This window comes from Neolamprologus brichardi, chromosome 5 (assembly GCF_056152115.1).
Source record: "Neolamprologus brichardi isolate AB-2024 chromosome 5, ASM5615211v1, whole genome shotgun sequence".
In the NCBI taxonomy this organism is placed as follows: domain Eukaryota; kingdom Metazoa; phylum Chordata; class Actinopteri; order Cichliformes; family Cichlidae; genus Neolamprologus; species Neolamprologus brichardi.
In genome coordinates this window covers 14,272,355-14,285,492 of record NC_142108.1, presented here as the reverse complement: position 1 = coordinate 14,285,492, position 13,138 = coordinate 14,272,355, and the positions used below count along the sequence as shown (strand labels likewise).

The window sequence follows — 13,138 nt, the reverse complement described above, 5'->3', positions numbered from 1 at the left end:
ATTTTATTGTTTTGTCATTATTTTACCTAATTGTTATTGTAAACCTTTAAAATCAGTTACTTGGGACTGCTTTCACCAAAAAAAAAATGAAACAAACGAAGACACCCCCCACCAAACTCGTGATTTTAATTTTACCATGCGACAGCCCGTCTTGTCTTCGTGCTTAAGTGTGAGTACGGTGTACATGACGATGTCCTAAAATGTACACCGTATGTGAGCCTATTTCATCGCAAGACAGGCGGTGACAGCGGAGATGTGGGCCGTTATCGCTGTTATTCATTAACGTGCTAAATATAGCACAAACACGCCGTTCATTGACTCTCCGCTGGTATGAAAACCAAACGCACCTCAGAACTAGGGAAAAACTTTGATTGACTTGGAAATTGGCCAATGACAAAGCAGGGCTTTTCACCTCGACCAATCCGCTGCTACCATGTCAGGCATTCTGTGTGTTGTTGCTGTCAGACAGGGGTAAGAGGCGAGAGTCAATGATGGCTGCTTCCTTGGTTTGGTTGTTAAAGAGACTGTACGTTTTCTTGTTGATATGTCCCCTCTGTGTCCCGGGCTTCTTGAATTTGGAGGAGCTTAATGAAATGAAATATGGGATTCAGATTCTTCCCGATCCTGTCATCCTGGGGCAGGTGAGTCAGGAAATGCTAACGGATATAGCTTGTTAGCTTAAATATGAGCTAGCGTTATTTATTTACTATTAATAGTGTCAAATAATTCACAAAGCGTGAGACCTGATGTCATAAAAGCACAAAACATATTAAAATAAATCTTACAGAGTTACATGAAGACGAGTAATTCTCAGGTGACGTACGTCACAGCATGCTGTGACAGCTGTTATGTTCATTGCCACAGGTCTATAACTAGTTAAAAGTAAAGCCGCAAACCATGTTTTTATCTGTTTGCATTCACGTGATGCGTTGGTAATGTGTGAACATGTGTGTCAACATTAAATTCACCCCCTTTTCCATGTCTGTCTTACGTTTGTAGACTAAGACAGAGGAGGTTATGATGGTGTCCAGTAAGTACAAACAGCTCTATGAGTGTCGACTTCCAGCCCAGGCTGTGCGTTTTCATCAGGATCCCGCCACTGAGCCTGAGTCGGAGGGTTACACTGGGCCAGATATCCCAGACCTGCTCAAGCCCATGCACAATGCCCCATGTCTACTCAAGGTTGGTCCTTAACTACTTATCTGTGTAATCCAACAGTGAAATGCTTAAGCTGTTTACACAGTGGTGTGACTACAATAATAATACAACAATAAGAACACAAGAGCAAAACACACCAAAAGCGTGTGTATATTTGCCAGTTTAAGTAAACTATTTTAAAGACACACATGGATGCCCCAGAAGCTTGCCAAAAACAACACTGGGAGGCTCTTGATTCAGTATTCATTGGATTAAAGGTTGCTTGTCTGCATCAGTGACTGGGTACAAAAGCAGTATATCTAAGAGACACACATCTGTTAATGTACCTGTGTTTTCAATTGTTCAGCTTATGTGTTAATTTAAAGTTTACCCAAAAGCCCACAAGTACTTTATCACTATCTTCTTGCTCACAGTGCATCTTATCCATGTATCTCCTTACAATGTGTTTTTTGTATAGTCATGAGACAAAGAAAGTTTGTCACACTTTCCGCTTCCATAGGCATAAAGAGGTTAAGTCACAGCCTGGTGCTGTTAATCAAATGTGCTTGATTAATTGATCATGTGCTCTGGAGCATTCAGGTGTGTTAGCACAGTACCAACGAGGAAAAACAATATCAAAGATCTCAAAGAATCAGTTGTTTCTGCCCATCAGTCTTGATGAGTTATAAAGCTATTGCCTTCAAAATGCACTCCATCATTCTACAGTAAGAATTTTTCCCAACATTTGAGACAGCCGCCAATGTTCCCAGGAGTTGATGTCCCAGTAAAACCCAAGGTCAGCCTGTGCAGTCCTCAGAGAAACTGGAAAAATACCCAAGAGACTAGCTCAAACTCCACAGGCCGCAGTTAGAATGTTAAAGTTCACAACAGTACAGTTAGAAAAAGACTGAACAAGTATGACTTGTTTGGAAGGGCTGCCAGAAGAAAAGAGCATATTCTCTAAAAACAACATGGGAGTCTGACTTAGATTTTCAAAGTTACATCTGATTAAACCACAAGACTTCCTGAAAAATAGGCCTAATTTTTATAGGGCTGCCACGATTAGTCGACTAGTCACAATTACGTTGACTATCAAAATCGTCGACTATTGATTTTATAGTCATCGCGTCGTTTGAAGCTTTGTAAGATCACAAAAGATGCAGGAATAAGTAGTAGTAGTATTTAAGAGTGTAAGTCTTGCCCCCAGCTAGCTCGATAGCTAGCCGGGGGCAAGGCTCACTAGAGCCGTGAGAACACCGGACTCCCGGCAAATCGTTTTCAAACCCACCCCCGTCTTTCGCTACTCAGGTTAAACATACATAAGTCACTTAGATAACTTAAAAATGTTATTGTTTGGCTTTTTTTTTAGTATTTTATTTGTTCCTGAGTAAATCGGTTTGGCTGAGATTAAAGTTATAGTTTTTACACAGCTGAATAAATGTCAAGCAGACAACTGATTATCAGAAGTGTGAGATGCTCGAGAATATACTCCGGTGTTCCGTTATATTTTAGATAGCAAGGAGTTTGTTAAACTTCATCGAAACAACCTGCAGATTTCATTAAAATTTAATAAACTATCATCTTGTCTTTATTTTTAGTTAGCACGTACCTTAAACACTTAAAGCTGTAAGCTAATGATAGTTATATAAGAGCAGATGCTGCTGGTGCAATAAGATGTACGCTGTACGTCCAATGGATGCATGATCTGATTAGTCGACTAATCGCAAAAATAATCGGTGACTAGTCGACTATCAAAATAATCGTTTGTGGCAGCCCTAATACAAATATGTGCGTGGGACCGTTTCAGGCTTAGGCACTGTGTCAAAGTCTAACAGAAATACCTGTCCTGCAGACGAAGGACTGGTGGACCTACGAGTTCTGCCATGGCCAGCATATCAGACAATACCACCTTGAAGGTGAGAGGCCACTTCTGTTTTTTTTTTTTTTTTTTTTTTTTTTTTTTTTAAACCTACAAGAGGCTTTCAGTTATTGTTTTTGACAAATTTTGTTCTTTTGTCCTTAGACACAGAGATCAAAGGGGACATTCTCTTCCTGGGTTATTATGGGTCAGAATTTGATTGGAGCAATGAAACAGCAAAGGTAAAGTTGCCTCTGTGTTATGGCTGATTTGCATGACTGTACAATATGAACCAAACAATCGTGGGTGCATTCATTGTGTTTTTTACTCTCAGGCCTCCAAACAGCACAGGCTAAAGCGGTACCACAGCCAGACCTATGTAAATGGCTCTAAGTGTGACCTAAATGGAAATCCCAGAGAGACTGAAGTCCGGGTGAGATATTTACATTTGGAACACATCCTGCTTGAGATGATTTGCGTGTTTCACTTTTTTTTTTCTTTTTGATTTTTGACTTTCTCCTTGCTAATCCAAACACTCATATGCAAAAGTGTGGGCATGCCTGTGCAGATTTACAAGCCTTTCACTTTTAAATATATCCCAAGCAGCAGACATTTTGAACATGAATATGTTTTATGTTTGCTTTGCTTAAAAGACTCAGCTGAGTTTTAATTTTTAAAGAAATTATTATTGTTCTTTGTTGTAGTGTAGTCTAGTCAAAACAAGTTATAGCATCTTAACTGTCTCCATTTTTACCTCCACTTTAATGCCAGAGTCATCTTTGCGATTCCTTCTGTGTCGAAATAATTCTGAATAGTTTTGAGGGAGGTCAGGTGGGAGACGCTGGCTAGTTTTTCTGGAAAAATTAAAACTGTGACTTAGACATTAGTTCAGATTATGACAGCATGTTTTTTGCGTACTTAAAAGAGCTAAAAATACTTCACAAAGTTTGGCATGTGAAATATTTTGCTCATCCTGATACTTTACAGGGTCCAAAAAGTAAACCTGTTTGACCTTATTGAATGAAGGAACCCATCACCTAGTCAGCTGTCTTAATCTCATGGAGCAGCCAGTTTTTTAGTGCTAAACAACCCTAAACCCCCAATTTAATTAAAAGATAAATTTCCATCTGAAAACTAATGGTTTTGAGATTCATTTAGGCAAGTGCTTTGCTCACATGGGGACTTAACTGCACACTCAGATGAGACTGATTATTAGAACAAGAACTAAAAGAGGAAAAGAAATAAAATCCAGAAAGCTTTCCGGTCCCCAGATATTCATATACAGCTGTTTGTTTAGAGATACGGCTTTAGTCGACTCTTTAGCCCTTCTACAGGAGATTAAGTTTATCAGAAGATGATGATTCTCTGATTACACAGATGTTGTAGTGAAACTCAATAACTCTGGAATCCTCTTAGGAACTCACTAAAGAAAAAGCATAGCAGCGCCCAAACAGTTGGGCATTTAATTCAGCTCAAAGTAGTTTGCATACTTTTGCTCTGTTTTGTTTCCAGTTTGTATGTGAAGAAGGCTCAGGTGACTACATTGCGCGAGTAGATGAACCTCAGTCATGTCGATATGTGCTGACGATTCACACCAGTCGCACCTGCCAGCACCCATTCCTGCGGCCACCATCCACTGCCAAGCCTCAGGGCATTGTGTGCCAGCCAGCACTAAGTGCCCAACAGTACATGGATTACGTCAAAGCACAAGTCTGTGAGTGAATAAAAAAACATTGAAGGGCAAAGCAATGCATCTTGGAGGCCTCTTGATTTTTTATTTTTCTCATTTTAAAACAGATTGTGGTCTTTTTAATAAAAATACCAGCTAAGAAGCTAACTTGGCTTTCAAACTTCAAGCTTGCTCTCTCCTTTGTCTTGTGGTTGATTCCTCTGCCAATCATCCTGTTTCCGTTCCCAGCGGACACAAAGCGTAAAGTGGAGCAGATCTCGGAGGAATTGAGGAGTCTTGATGAGATGTTAGCTGGTAATGAAGGAGGAGATGGTGCAGTAAAGGTAACAGCAGAGGAGACATCGCCTAGCAGTCGCAGAAAAGGTGAGTTTTTTTGATGCTTATGAGGCAAACGACCCCGCAGTAATAACTTGTCAGTGCACCTAATAATAAAGTGCCGATCCATCCATAATGGGCGCGTGTGTATTAATTCAGATTCTGACACGAGTGTCTATTTCTGGTTTTGAAACAGGTCCTGCTGATGTATCTAAAGATGGAGAGTCAGATGAGGCAGAAGACTCTGACTTCTGGGAGGGAGTGACAAAGCCAGCAAGTTCAAGAACATCTACTTTCCAACAGGAGAATCAGGTATAGCAGGTGCAATTCAATTCAATTCAATTTTATTTATATAGCGCCAAATCACAACAAAAGTCACCTCAAGGCGCTTTATATTGTACAGTAGATACAGAGAAAAGCCCAACAATCATATGACCTCCTATGAGCAAGCACATTGGCCACAGTGGGAAGGAAAAACTCCCTTTTAACAGGAAGAAACCTCCTGCAGAACCAGGCTGAGGGAGGGCGGCCATCTGCTGCGACCGGTTGGGGTGGGAGAAGGAAGACAGGATAAAGACATGCTGTGGAAGAGAGACAGAGGTTAATAACAGATATGATTCAATGCAGAGAGGTCTATTAACACATAGTGAGTGAGAAAGGTGACTGGAAAGGAAAAATTCAATGCATCATGGGAATCCCCCGGCAGCCTACGTCTATTGCAGCATAACTAAGGGAGGATTCAGGGTCACCTGGTCCAGCCCTAACTATATGCTTTAGCAAAGAGGAAAGTTTTAAGCCTAATCTTGAAAGTAGAGATAGTGTCTGTCTCCCAAATCCAAACTGGTGAGCTGGTTCCACAGAAGAGGGGCCTGATTATTTAAGATCTTGTATGTGAGGAGCAGGATTTTGAATTCAATTCTGGATGCAACAGTCTGTCTTCTTGGTAGAAACACACAACAATGAGTAACTCAAACTGAAATGTAGCCATAAAAATACATTTGTAATTGGCTCTGCAATGTCCAGTGACATGTTATTTTGGTACATTTTTGACACCTTCTGATTATCATTCTACTGTTACTTACACGTTTGATTATTATTAAATGTTGTACTGTGTATATCGTATAATACTGAATTTTTTGACAGTGTGATCTGGTTTTTTTTAACCACTAGAGGGGCAGTTGGATGCTTTCTGTCACCATTTCCTCCCTCTAACCTGATTTTTCCTCTTTCTGACAGGCAGCAGATGGTGGCCATACCTCACATGCAGACAATGAAATCATAGATGATGGTGATGAAGGTACTGAGAAAGATAGTGCTGTTTTAGTGCACAGCTTATTTAAAAAAAAAGAAAGAAAACAAAGCAAATACAAGCTGGAGCTTTTTCTTCTCTGATATTCTTCTTTTTTAGTAGAAAAATTCAACTTTAAAATCATCACTGACCCAGCAGACCTGATGAAATTTGTCCAGCACCTTAAGGAGAGTAACAGGAAGGTCAGTATTTGCTGTTGTTAGTGATTTTTATGCCTTTTTTCTCTTGGCAGTGCATAGGCTTTCCAATCCTTTTGTTTTGTTTTTATTTTTAGAAAGCACAAGATCAAGCCAAAAGTAGAGAAGAGACAGCACGACACAACAGAGTAACGGAGAAACTTGACGAGGAGGAGAAAGATGAAGAGGACCCCGTGCTACAGGAGTTTGAGGATGAGATGGCTGACCTCTCTGTGCCTTCGGATAAAATTGAAGAGATAAAGGAGGAAATGCAGAAGGAGTTTGACAACATCATAAACGAGGTTTAAGACTATATATATAAAGTTGATACCTAAAATACCTAAAATAGGATTAGACAGATACGTAACAAGGAAAAGACCAAACTAAATACTAACTTAAGGCGTTGCTTGGCTCTATCTGTGTTGTAGGCTCAACAGGAACTCGAGACAGAGGGTCTGAAAGGGGAGTTTGACCGCACTCAGGCAACACAGACACTGGAGACGACGCTGGATAAGCTACTCGATCATTTGGAGGAGAAAGACGTTCAGGATCCAGAGCAGAAAATGTCCGGAGGCCAAAGAGCCAGCGACCCAGCCAGGGGGAGCCCCAGCCTGGCTCCGAAGCACCCAGGTAACCAGGGGGTTTGACCCTTTTGTAGTCATGTGCATGTCCACACCCTCTGTGTATAATCATCTTCATAATTCATCAGTCTGTGCAGTAGATGTGTGTTACGACATCCTCCATCTCAGAAAAGATCCACACGTGGAATTTGAAGAATTCAGAGAATTTATGTTATCAGATCACTTTCGGTCAGTTGCAGTCTTTCTTCTCCAGCCATTAATGTCACTGTGGGTGACTTTTGATTGCATTAATCTAAATCTAAATTAAAATTTCTGAAATCAGACACAGTATTTTAATCTATGTTCATAACACAATGCTATGGGAGGCTCTTGCCTCCTTCATCTCGTGGCCCTACTGGTGGGTTTTGAGGTGAACTGTCTTGTTTGTCCCTCTTTTGTCTCGTCACCCTAGACCAAGCAGCTGACGACCATGTTAAGATCAAAATAACTAAGTATAAGACGGGTATCAACCCTGATGGGGAGGTGAAAGTTCAGGAGGTGGGCGAAGGAGACCCGCAGTGGCAGCACATAAAGGACGTGGTTAAAGAACAGCTAGAGAAGGCAGGACTGAAGGCCGAAGGTATGAAGGGAGAGTGCCCGAAACACTCACGGCCTTTTCTCTCTTCCATCTGTTATCTTCAGTGTACAGCACTGTATTTCTCTTCTTATCCTATGTAAAATAAAAACCTGTCTAATGAATTAAAAAGAGAAGATTTTGAAAAATATGTTTTCATGTAAGGAAAAAAATAAAAGCAAGTTTAACGCTCACCTTAATCAAAGAACATATCTCAGCCAGGTGTGTGCTGTTTTTTTCCACTCATATGTTTGTGTCATTCATGTCATTCATCCCGTTGTCATTGTTGACTCGTTCAGCAGTTTTCTTACGCCATTTGGATGTGTTAGGCGTAACTGCTGAACTCTTTTCGTCTTCCATCTGTTTTTCTTTGTTGTTAGGAAAAATCGAAGTGAAGATCTTGACACGAAAAAACGCAGAAGAGGCAGGTGATCAGTGGCTGACTGAGGAAGATACAAAGTCCTTCAGGGAGCTACTCATTAATCTCCTGGTAACTGAAGTAGTACTTTTATTGGGTTCCTTTGAATGCTTCTAGCTGTTGCTTGCAGGCTTGGACTGTATCTGACGAAAGCGCTGTACAGTTTGCTGAGTGTTTTCCTGTCTGCAAGAAAGAACAGAGTGTGCTATTGTTCTTGTGTGTTTGTCTGCTTTCACAGAAATTAATTACAGAAACCAAAAGCTCATTGGATTATAGTTATGACACATTTAAAGTTTATTCAGGCTGGGGGCATCAGTTGAGATGTCAGTAAGCACAATTCAACAGAATGTGTGGACGCAGTATTAAAGAAAAGAAGGAACAAAATGTCCTTGTCACCAGGTGAAAAGGTCAATGCCACTTTCACAGCAGACCCTCATGATTGCCACATCGTCTCTTTTTCCTGGTGTATGTTGAAGTGGAGCCAGCTTTCACTTCTGCTTCTTTTACTGGCTGTACTCTAAATACAGATTTGTTTATGTTAAGTGACTTCCAGTCCCCCCTCCGTCTTTGCAGTATAGTGTGTGCAATTTCCTGCCACACTACCCAAAAGCAACTATTTCCATCACTATTAAGAGCTGCTGGCTAGTTACTCAATTAGTTTATTTTTCTTCCTAACATACCAACTTTATTTTACTTTATTTTCATCTTTCCACAGAAACTGATTCTCATACTAGGTTAGGTTTCAGTGACACAGGCCTGTATACCTGTTGGCAACTGCTGGTTGTCACTGTTAAAAGCCATTGATGCACACCTAGAGAGTGGTCAGTGACACCCTGTGTCGCTAGGGAAACACGTCTATTTCATAATCAGCTGGTGAATGCTGTTGTTGGAAGATGCTGGCAGTTATGAGCATGAAATTGATTGCAAAGAGGGATAAAGTGCTGCACTGAAAAAATATCCTTAAAATTGTTTTGGGAATCAACAGGTTGCTGCAGTTACCTGTTGTTTGCATAGAAGACACCAACTTTTTAACAAACACTCACCAACTACTCTGCTAAGCAGCAGCGAAATGTGCAATGCAAACTGGAAAAGTAGAGCGTTTGCCATCAAAACAAAAGTTGCGGCTATTGTTCGCAGCAGTAACTTTTACAACTTTTACCTGGAATGTTAACTGAGGCAAACACAAGGTGCACCCTCTTTGCAGACGATTTCACCCAGTGACAGCCTGCAACTACCTGCCAGCTGGTAAGGGAAGTTGGTAGGTACAGTTTCCTTTGCGACCGGTTATTGCCAGATAGTTGCCAACTGGTATCTAGATCTGTGAGACTGAGGGCTCAGGAAAGGTGCTCTTATAAGCTTCCATGAGCACTGTGGTTACATGTTTGAATTTTATGGTACAGATTTCTGTGTCATCTTTATGTAACAGAAGATCCTACACTCTCAAATGTGCAATTTCATTTTTTTGGTCTTATTCTTATTATCTTCATGATAAATTAGACAGGAGAGGACTTTTATATTTTTCATCCTGCTCTGTAGGCATCACTTTGCTGAATTTTGATTGGCAGCTGAGTGTTAGCACAAGATTTGATGAATCTTCTAGCAGCACAGTGGATTAGATTTGTGGTTTTAGTTTTTAACCCATTCCTGTTTTTACTCCCCCCCTCGACCACCACCACCACCACCACCACCAGACTGGAGGCACTGAAGAGGTTTATAAAGAGGAGAAAAGGCAGCAGGAGTTGGAGAACAACTATAGATTTGTTTGGGGAGATTCCCAGGAGGAATCCAAGTCATCCAGCTCCTCTGATTCAGATGACGTGGATATATGAGCTCATTCAGAGTGACCCTTTGTGATGATGCACTCCTATGGAGAGCAGCAGGGAGGAGGACTCTTAAGGTTTGGTCATAATTTTGAGAAAGCCCACTTGATTTGGTCATTGCTCTTAAAACCTGTGCTGTTTACACATTCAGAAAATGTGTTCATGTGGCTTGAATAGGCAATAATGCAAGTGTCTTTAATGGGGCAACGTTTATATGTTGCACAATGTATCAGCTGTACTTGTGCAGTTGAAGTTATGCATTTTCCCCTTTTTGACGGGATTCAGTTTTTGTTTTCAGTTTTACTAAATATTCACGATTAGTTCCAACGTCGTCTGCAGCACACTGTTTATCCTCAATTAAATTATTACTTGTGTTTGTCTTCTGTGTTGCCATTGACAGAGACGTCCGTAGTGTGAGTCAACAAGGGAATTCTGTTTACTTCAGCAGATTGTATGAGTGTCTGCACAGGTTGTTTTGGTTGTTTGTTTTTTTCTTTCTTTCTTTCTTTCTTTTGTTGTTTTTTTTTTTTACTGAAAAGTTAAAAAAAAAAGGTGAAAACAAAAGAAAAAACCCTCAAATTCCAGTTTCCACTGATCCTCGAAGCTTTCTGATTTGATCCATTTGGTGAAAACAAACAAGTAAACAGATTCAGTGTCTGCACACACTGGCAGTTGATATATAGTTTTGTTTTGTTTTTTCACAAATGTCCTGTGAATTCAGAAGAGAACAGAAAAATTTTGAATACTTTTTGTTTTTGACAGGAACTGGATTTAATATATCTCAACTTGGCAAAGGAAATCAAATAAATCTACAGTGTCAATCAGATTCAGTGCACCACGTTAATGCAAACATGCACTTAAAGGGCTGAATTTGTAAATTTTGTGAATGCTTGTGGGTACTTGCAAGTCAACATGTACATAATTATTGTGTCATTATGTTTTTGATTTATTGTAAAATAGCACAGATTAAGTGGTGACGGAGTTACCTGAGTAAATGAGTTTTAAAAATCCTGACTCTGCATTCTGTTATGAAAAATAATCTCATATGAGATGTAAGTCACATACACACTCTTTTTTTTTTCAGACACAATAGTGTTTTCGTATTTAAAAAGTCTGCATCTGTTATCTCGGATATCTTGTAAATTCAATTCTGCTGCCTCTTTTCAGTTGTTTGTATTGTGTATTAAAACTGCCAAATGTTAGATGTGAGACATTTGTATTTTTATTATCTCATACATTCAGTGTTACAATCCTTACTAGTATGGCTACTTGTATGCTAGGCCAACTGTATCAACAAATTTCCGTCCGATACTATAACTGTTAAAGTGATCAGTGGGCCAACCCTGGCGACTAGTAAAATATTGAGACTGAGAAGACTGTGGAAGGACAAGTTGTTTTTGGATGTAAAATAGTACAAAACAACTAATCAAATGTTGAAATTAAAAAAATGACAAGAATGAATTTAATGCTATCAAGTTTCTAAAGTGTCTACAGATGCATCAAGAAGGCTGGAAAATTTTCTGAAATGCTCAAAATCAAAGAACATAAGAGACCTTTTCAACTGGGTGATAAAAAGAGCATCTATTATGAGGATGAAGGTCGTGAAAGAGGACATGTAGAGGGCTGGTGTGACCCTCCACTAGATATCTAATCAGTGGTTGGTTAAAAGGAGCAGCTGTTGCCTATGCCCTGAGTCCTGGAATTTGGTACTTACTCCATCATTTTTCCTCAGTCACGCTGCCACATTCTGGTGTTATTGACAGGATAGTTGCATTTGTACTTTTCCTTTTGCCCTTCCGGGGACAATTCAGCTGGTTTGGTATGTGTATTTTGGTGTAACAACAAGACAACAGCAGATCCAGGATGGACATCTGAATTATAAGGTGGTGCTTTAATTTCCTCTTCTATTTTCTTATGGAGGAAGAGCTTGCCCAGCTAAAGGACTTGCTACCCAACTGCAAGTACAGAATCGATATTCTCAAAAACACAAGAAAGGCTACGTTCACACTGCAGGTCTTAATTCACTCAATTCCAATTTTTTGATCAAATCAAATTTTTTTGTCTGCTTGTTCACACTACAAATAAAATGTGACAGCAAACGTGCTCTAGTGTGAACCCTCAAAGCAGCACGTTACACACAACGTGCTCTCTTTAGATCCAGACCAAAAAATATTGTTTGACGGATGGCCCTTAATATAAAGACTTGTTTCGAACTTTACATTTCCCAATTTTGCTTTAAGTTGTAAAGCTATTTTGTTATTTACATATGGCTTAATAATTATCATTATTGCTGTTTTAGAGAGGAGCAGTGCTTCAAAGGATTGTTGCAGATTTCTGTCAGAATCTGCAGATTATACAGTACAAATAAAATGTTCACGTTTCTCCAGCGTTGTCTTCCCAACAGTTTCACTAACATCTACACTGGATGTCCAGAAAGCATTCACGATGTCTTCTCGGGCGCTGATAATTGCCATCTGTCTTGTGTCAGTGATGTAAAAGACGGATTTCATATGACATGACCATTCAAACAGCAGTCGCTTTCTAAAACATCAGATATGTATTGGATTCAATACCACATACGAAAGTGACCCAGATTGGATTTGAAAATATCAGATTTGTGCTGTTCTCACTGTCATACCATGATTGGATATGGGTCCCATAGGGTCAAAAAAATTTGATGCGCTTTCGCGTGCAGTGTGAACGTAGCCAAAGAGTCATTGGGATACTGGCACAATAGGTCTTTAGGTCAATAGGCCCCAATCACTTTCTGGCAGACAATCACTTTTTGGCACAACACCAGTCCACAGCACGGGAATCCTTCAGGACGAAGTCGTATCAGATTGAGAACAGGACCTTGTGTCGTTCCAGGATCTCTTTGGGGAACTGGTTGTTCACGCTGAAGTCCAATCCTTTCAGCTCCCTGCTGCGACTCTTTACCTGCTCCTTCTGTTTGAAGTGGTCGAATTTGGCCACAATAGGACGTGGTCTCCCAGCCCAGGTCCTCTTAGCCCCAATACGATGGACTCGATTGAAAGCGATGTTCTCGCTGGGGAAGACGCGCTCTGAGCCTTCTTCATAACTACACCCTCGAAGCACCGGTTGATGTAATCTTAGAGACCATCTAAATTCTCCCTGCTGTCCTCCAGGGTGTTGGAGATGATTAAGCAGATATGTTTAATTATATGACAGTTGATTGGTATATTTGGTATAAAAGGACTGTA

General features: G+C 40.2%; 1 protein-coding gene across 3 annotated transcripts; it reads left to right on the top strand.

The window, feature by feature from the left end:
* The first annotated feature begins 456 nt into the window (after positions 1 to 456).
* os9 (OS9 endoplasmic reticulum lectin) lies at positions 457 to 11,291 on the top strand. Of its 3 annotated transcripts, none has more exons than XM_087840721.1 (15): positions 457 to 641; positions 1,000 to 1,182; positions 2,990 to 3,053; positions 3,161 to 3,237; positions 3,330 to 3,428; positions 4,508 to 4,709; positions 4,914 to 5,048; positions 5,197 to 5,312; positions 6,237 to 6,297; positions 6,412 to 6,491; positions 6,584 to 6,787; positions 6,914 to 7,115; positions 7,518 to 7,685; positions 8,060 to 8,169; positions 9,789 to 11,291. In XM_087840721.1, exons 1-15 carry the CDS (start codon positions 489 to 491, stop codon positions 9,924 to 9,926), a joined length of 1,992 nt encoding a protein of 663 aa, XP_087696847.1. In that variant the 5' UTR covers positions 457 to 488; the 3' UTR covers positions 9,927 to 11,291. The 3 variants fall into 3 exon arrangements, with proteins under 3 accessions (XP_087696847.1, XP_087696846.1, XP_087696849.1); XM_087840720.1 differs by having other exon boundaries at positions 6,409 to 6,491; XM_087840723.1 differs by lacking the exon at positions 7,518 to 7,685 and having other exon boundaries at positions 6,409 to 6,491.
* Positions 11,292 to 13,138: the final 1,847 nt, after the last annotated feature.

Excerpts from the sequence above, each read along its gene's own strand:
- os9 (XM_087840720.1), top strand. The coding sequence starts at position 489 with ATGATGGCTGCTTCCTTGGTTTGGTTGTTAAAGAGACTGTACGTTTTC. Across the intron at positions 5,049-5,196 it reads GCCTAGCAGTCGCAGAAAAG|GTCCTGCTGATGTATCTAAA; the intron begins GTGAGTTTTTTT and ends GTTTTGAAACAG. Across the intron at positions 7,686-8,059 it reads GGCAGGACTGAAGGCCGAAG|GAAAAATCGAAGTGAAGATC; the intron begins GTATGAAGGGAG and ends CTTTGTTGTTAG.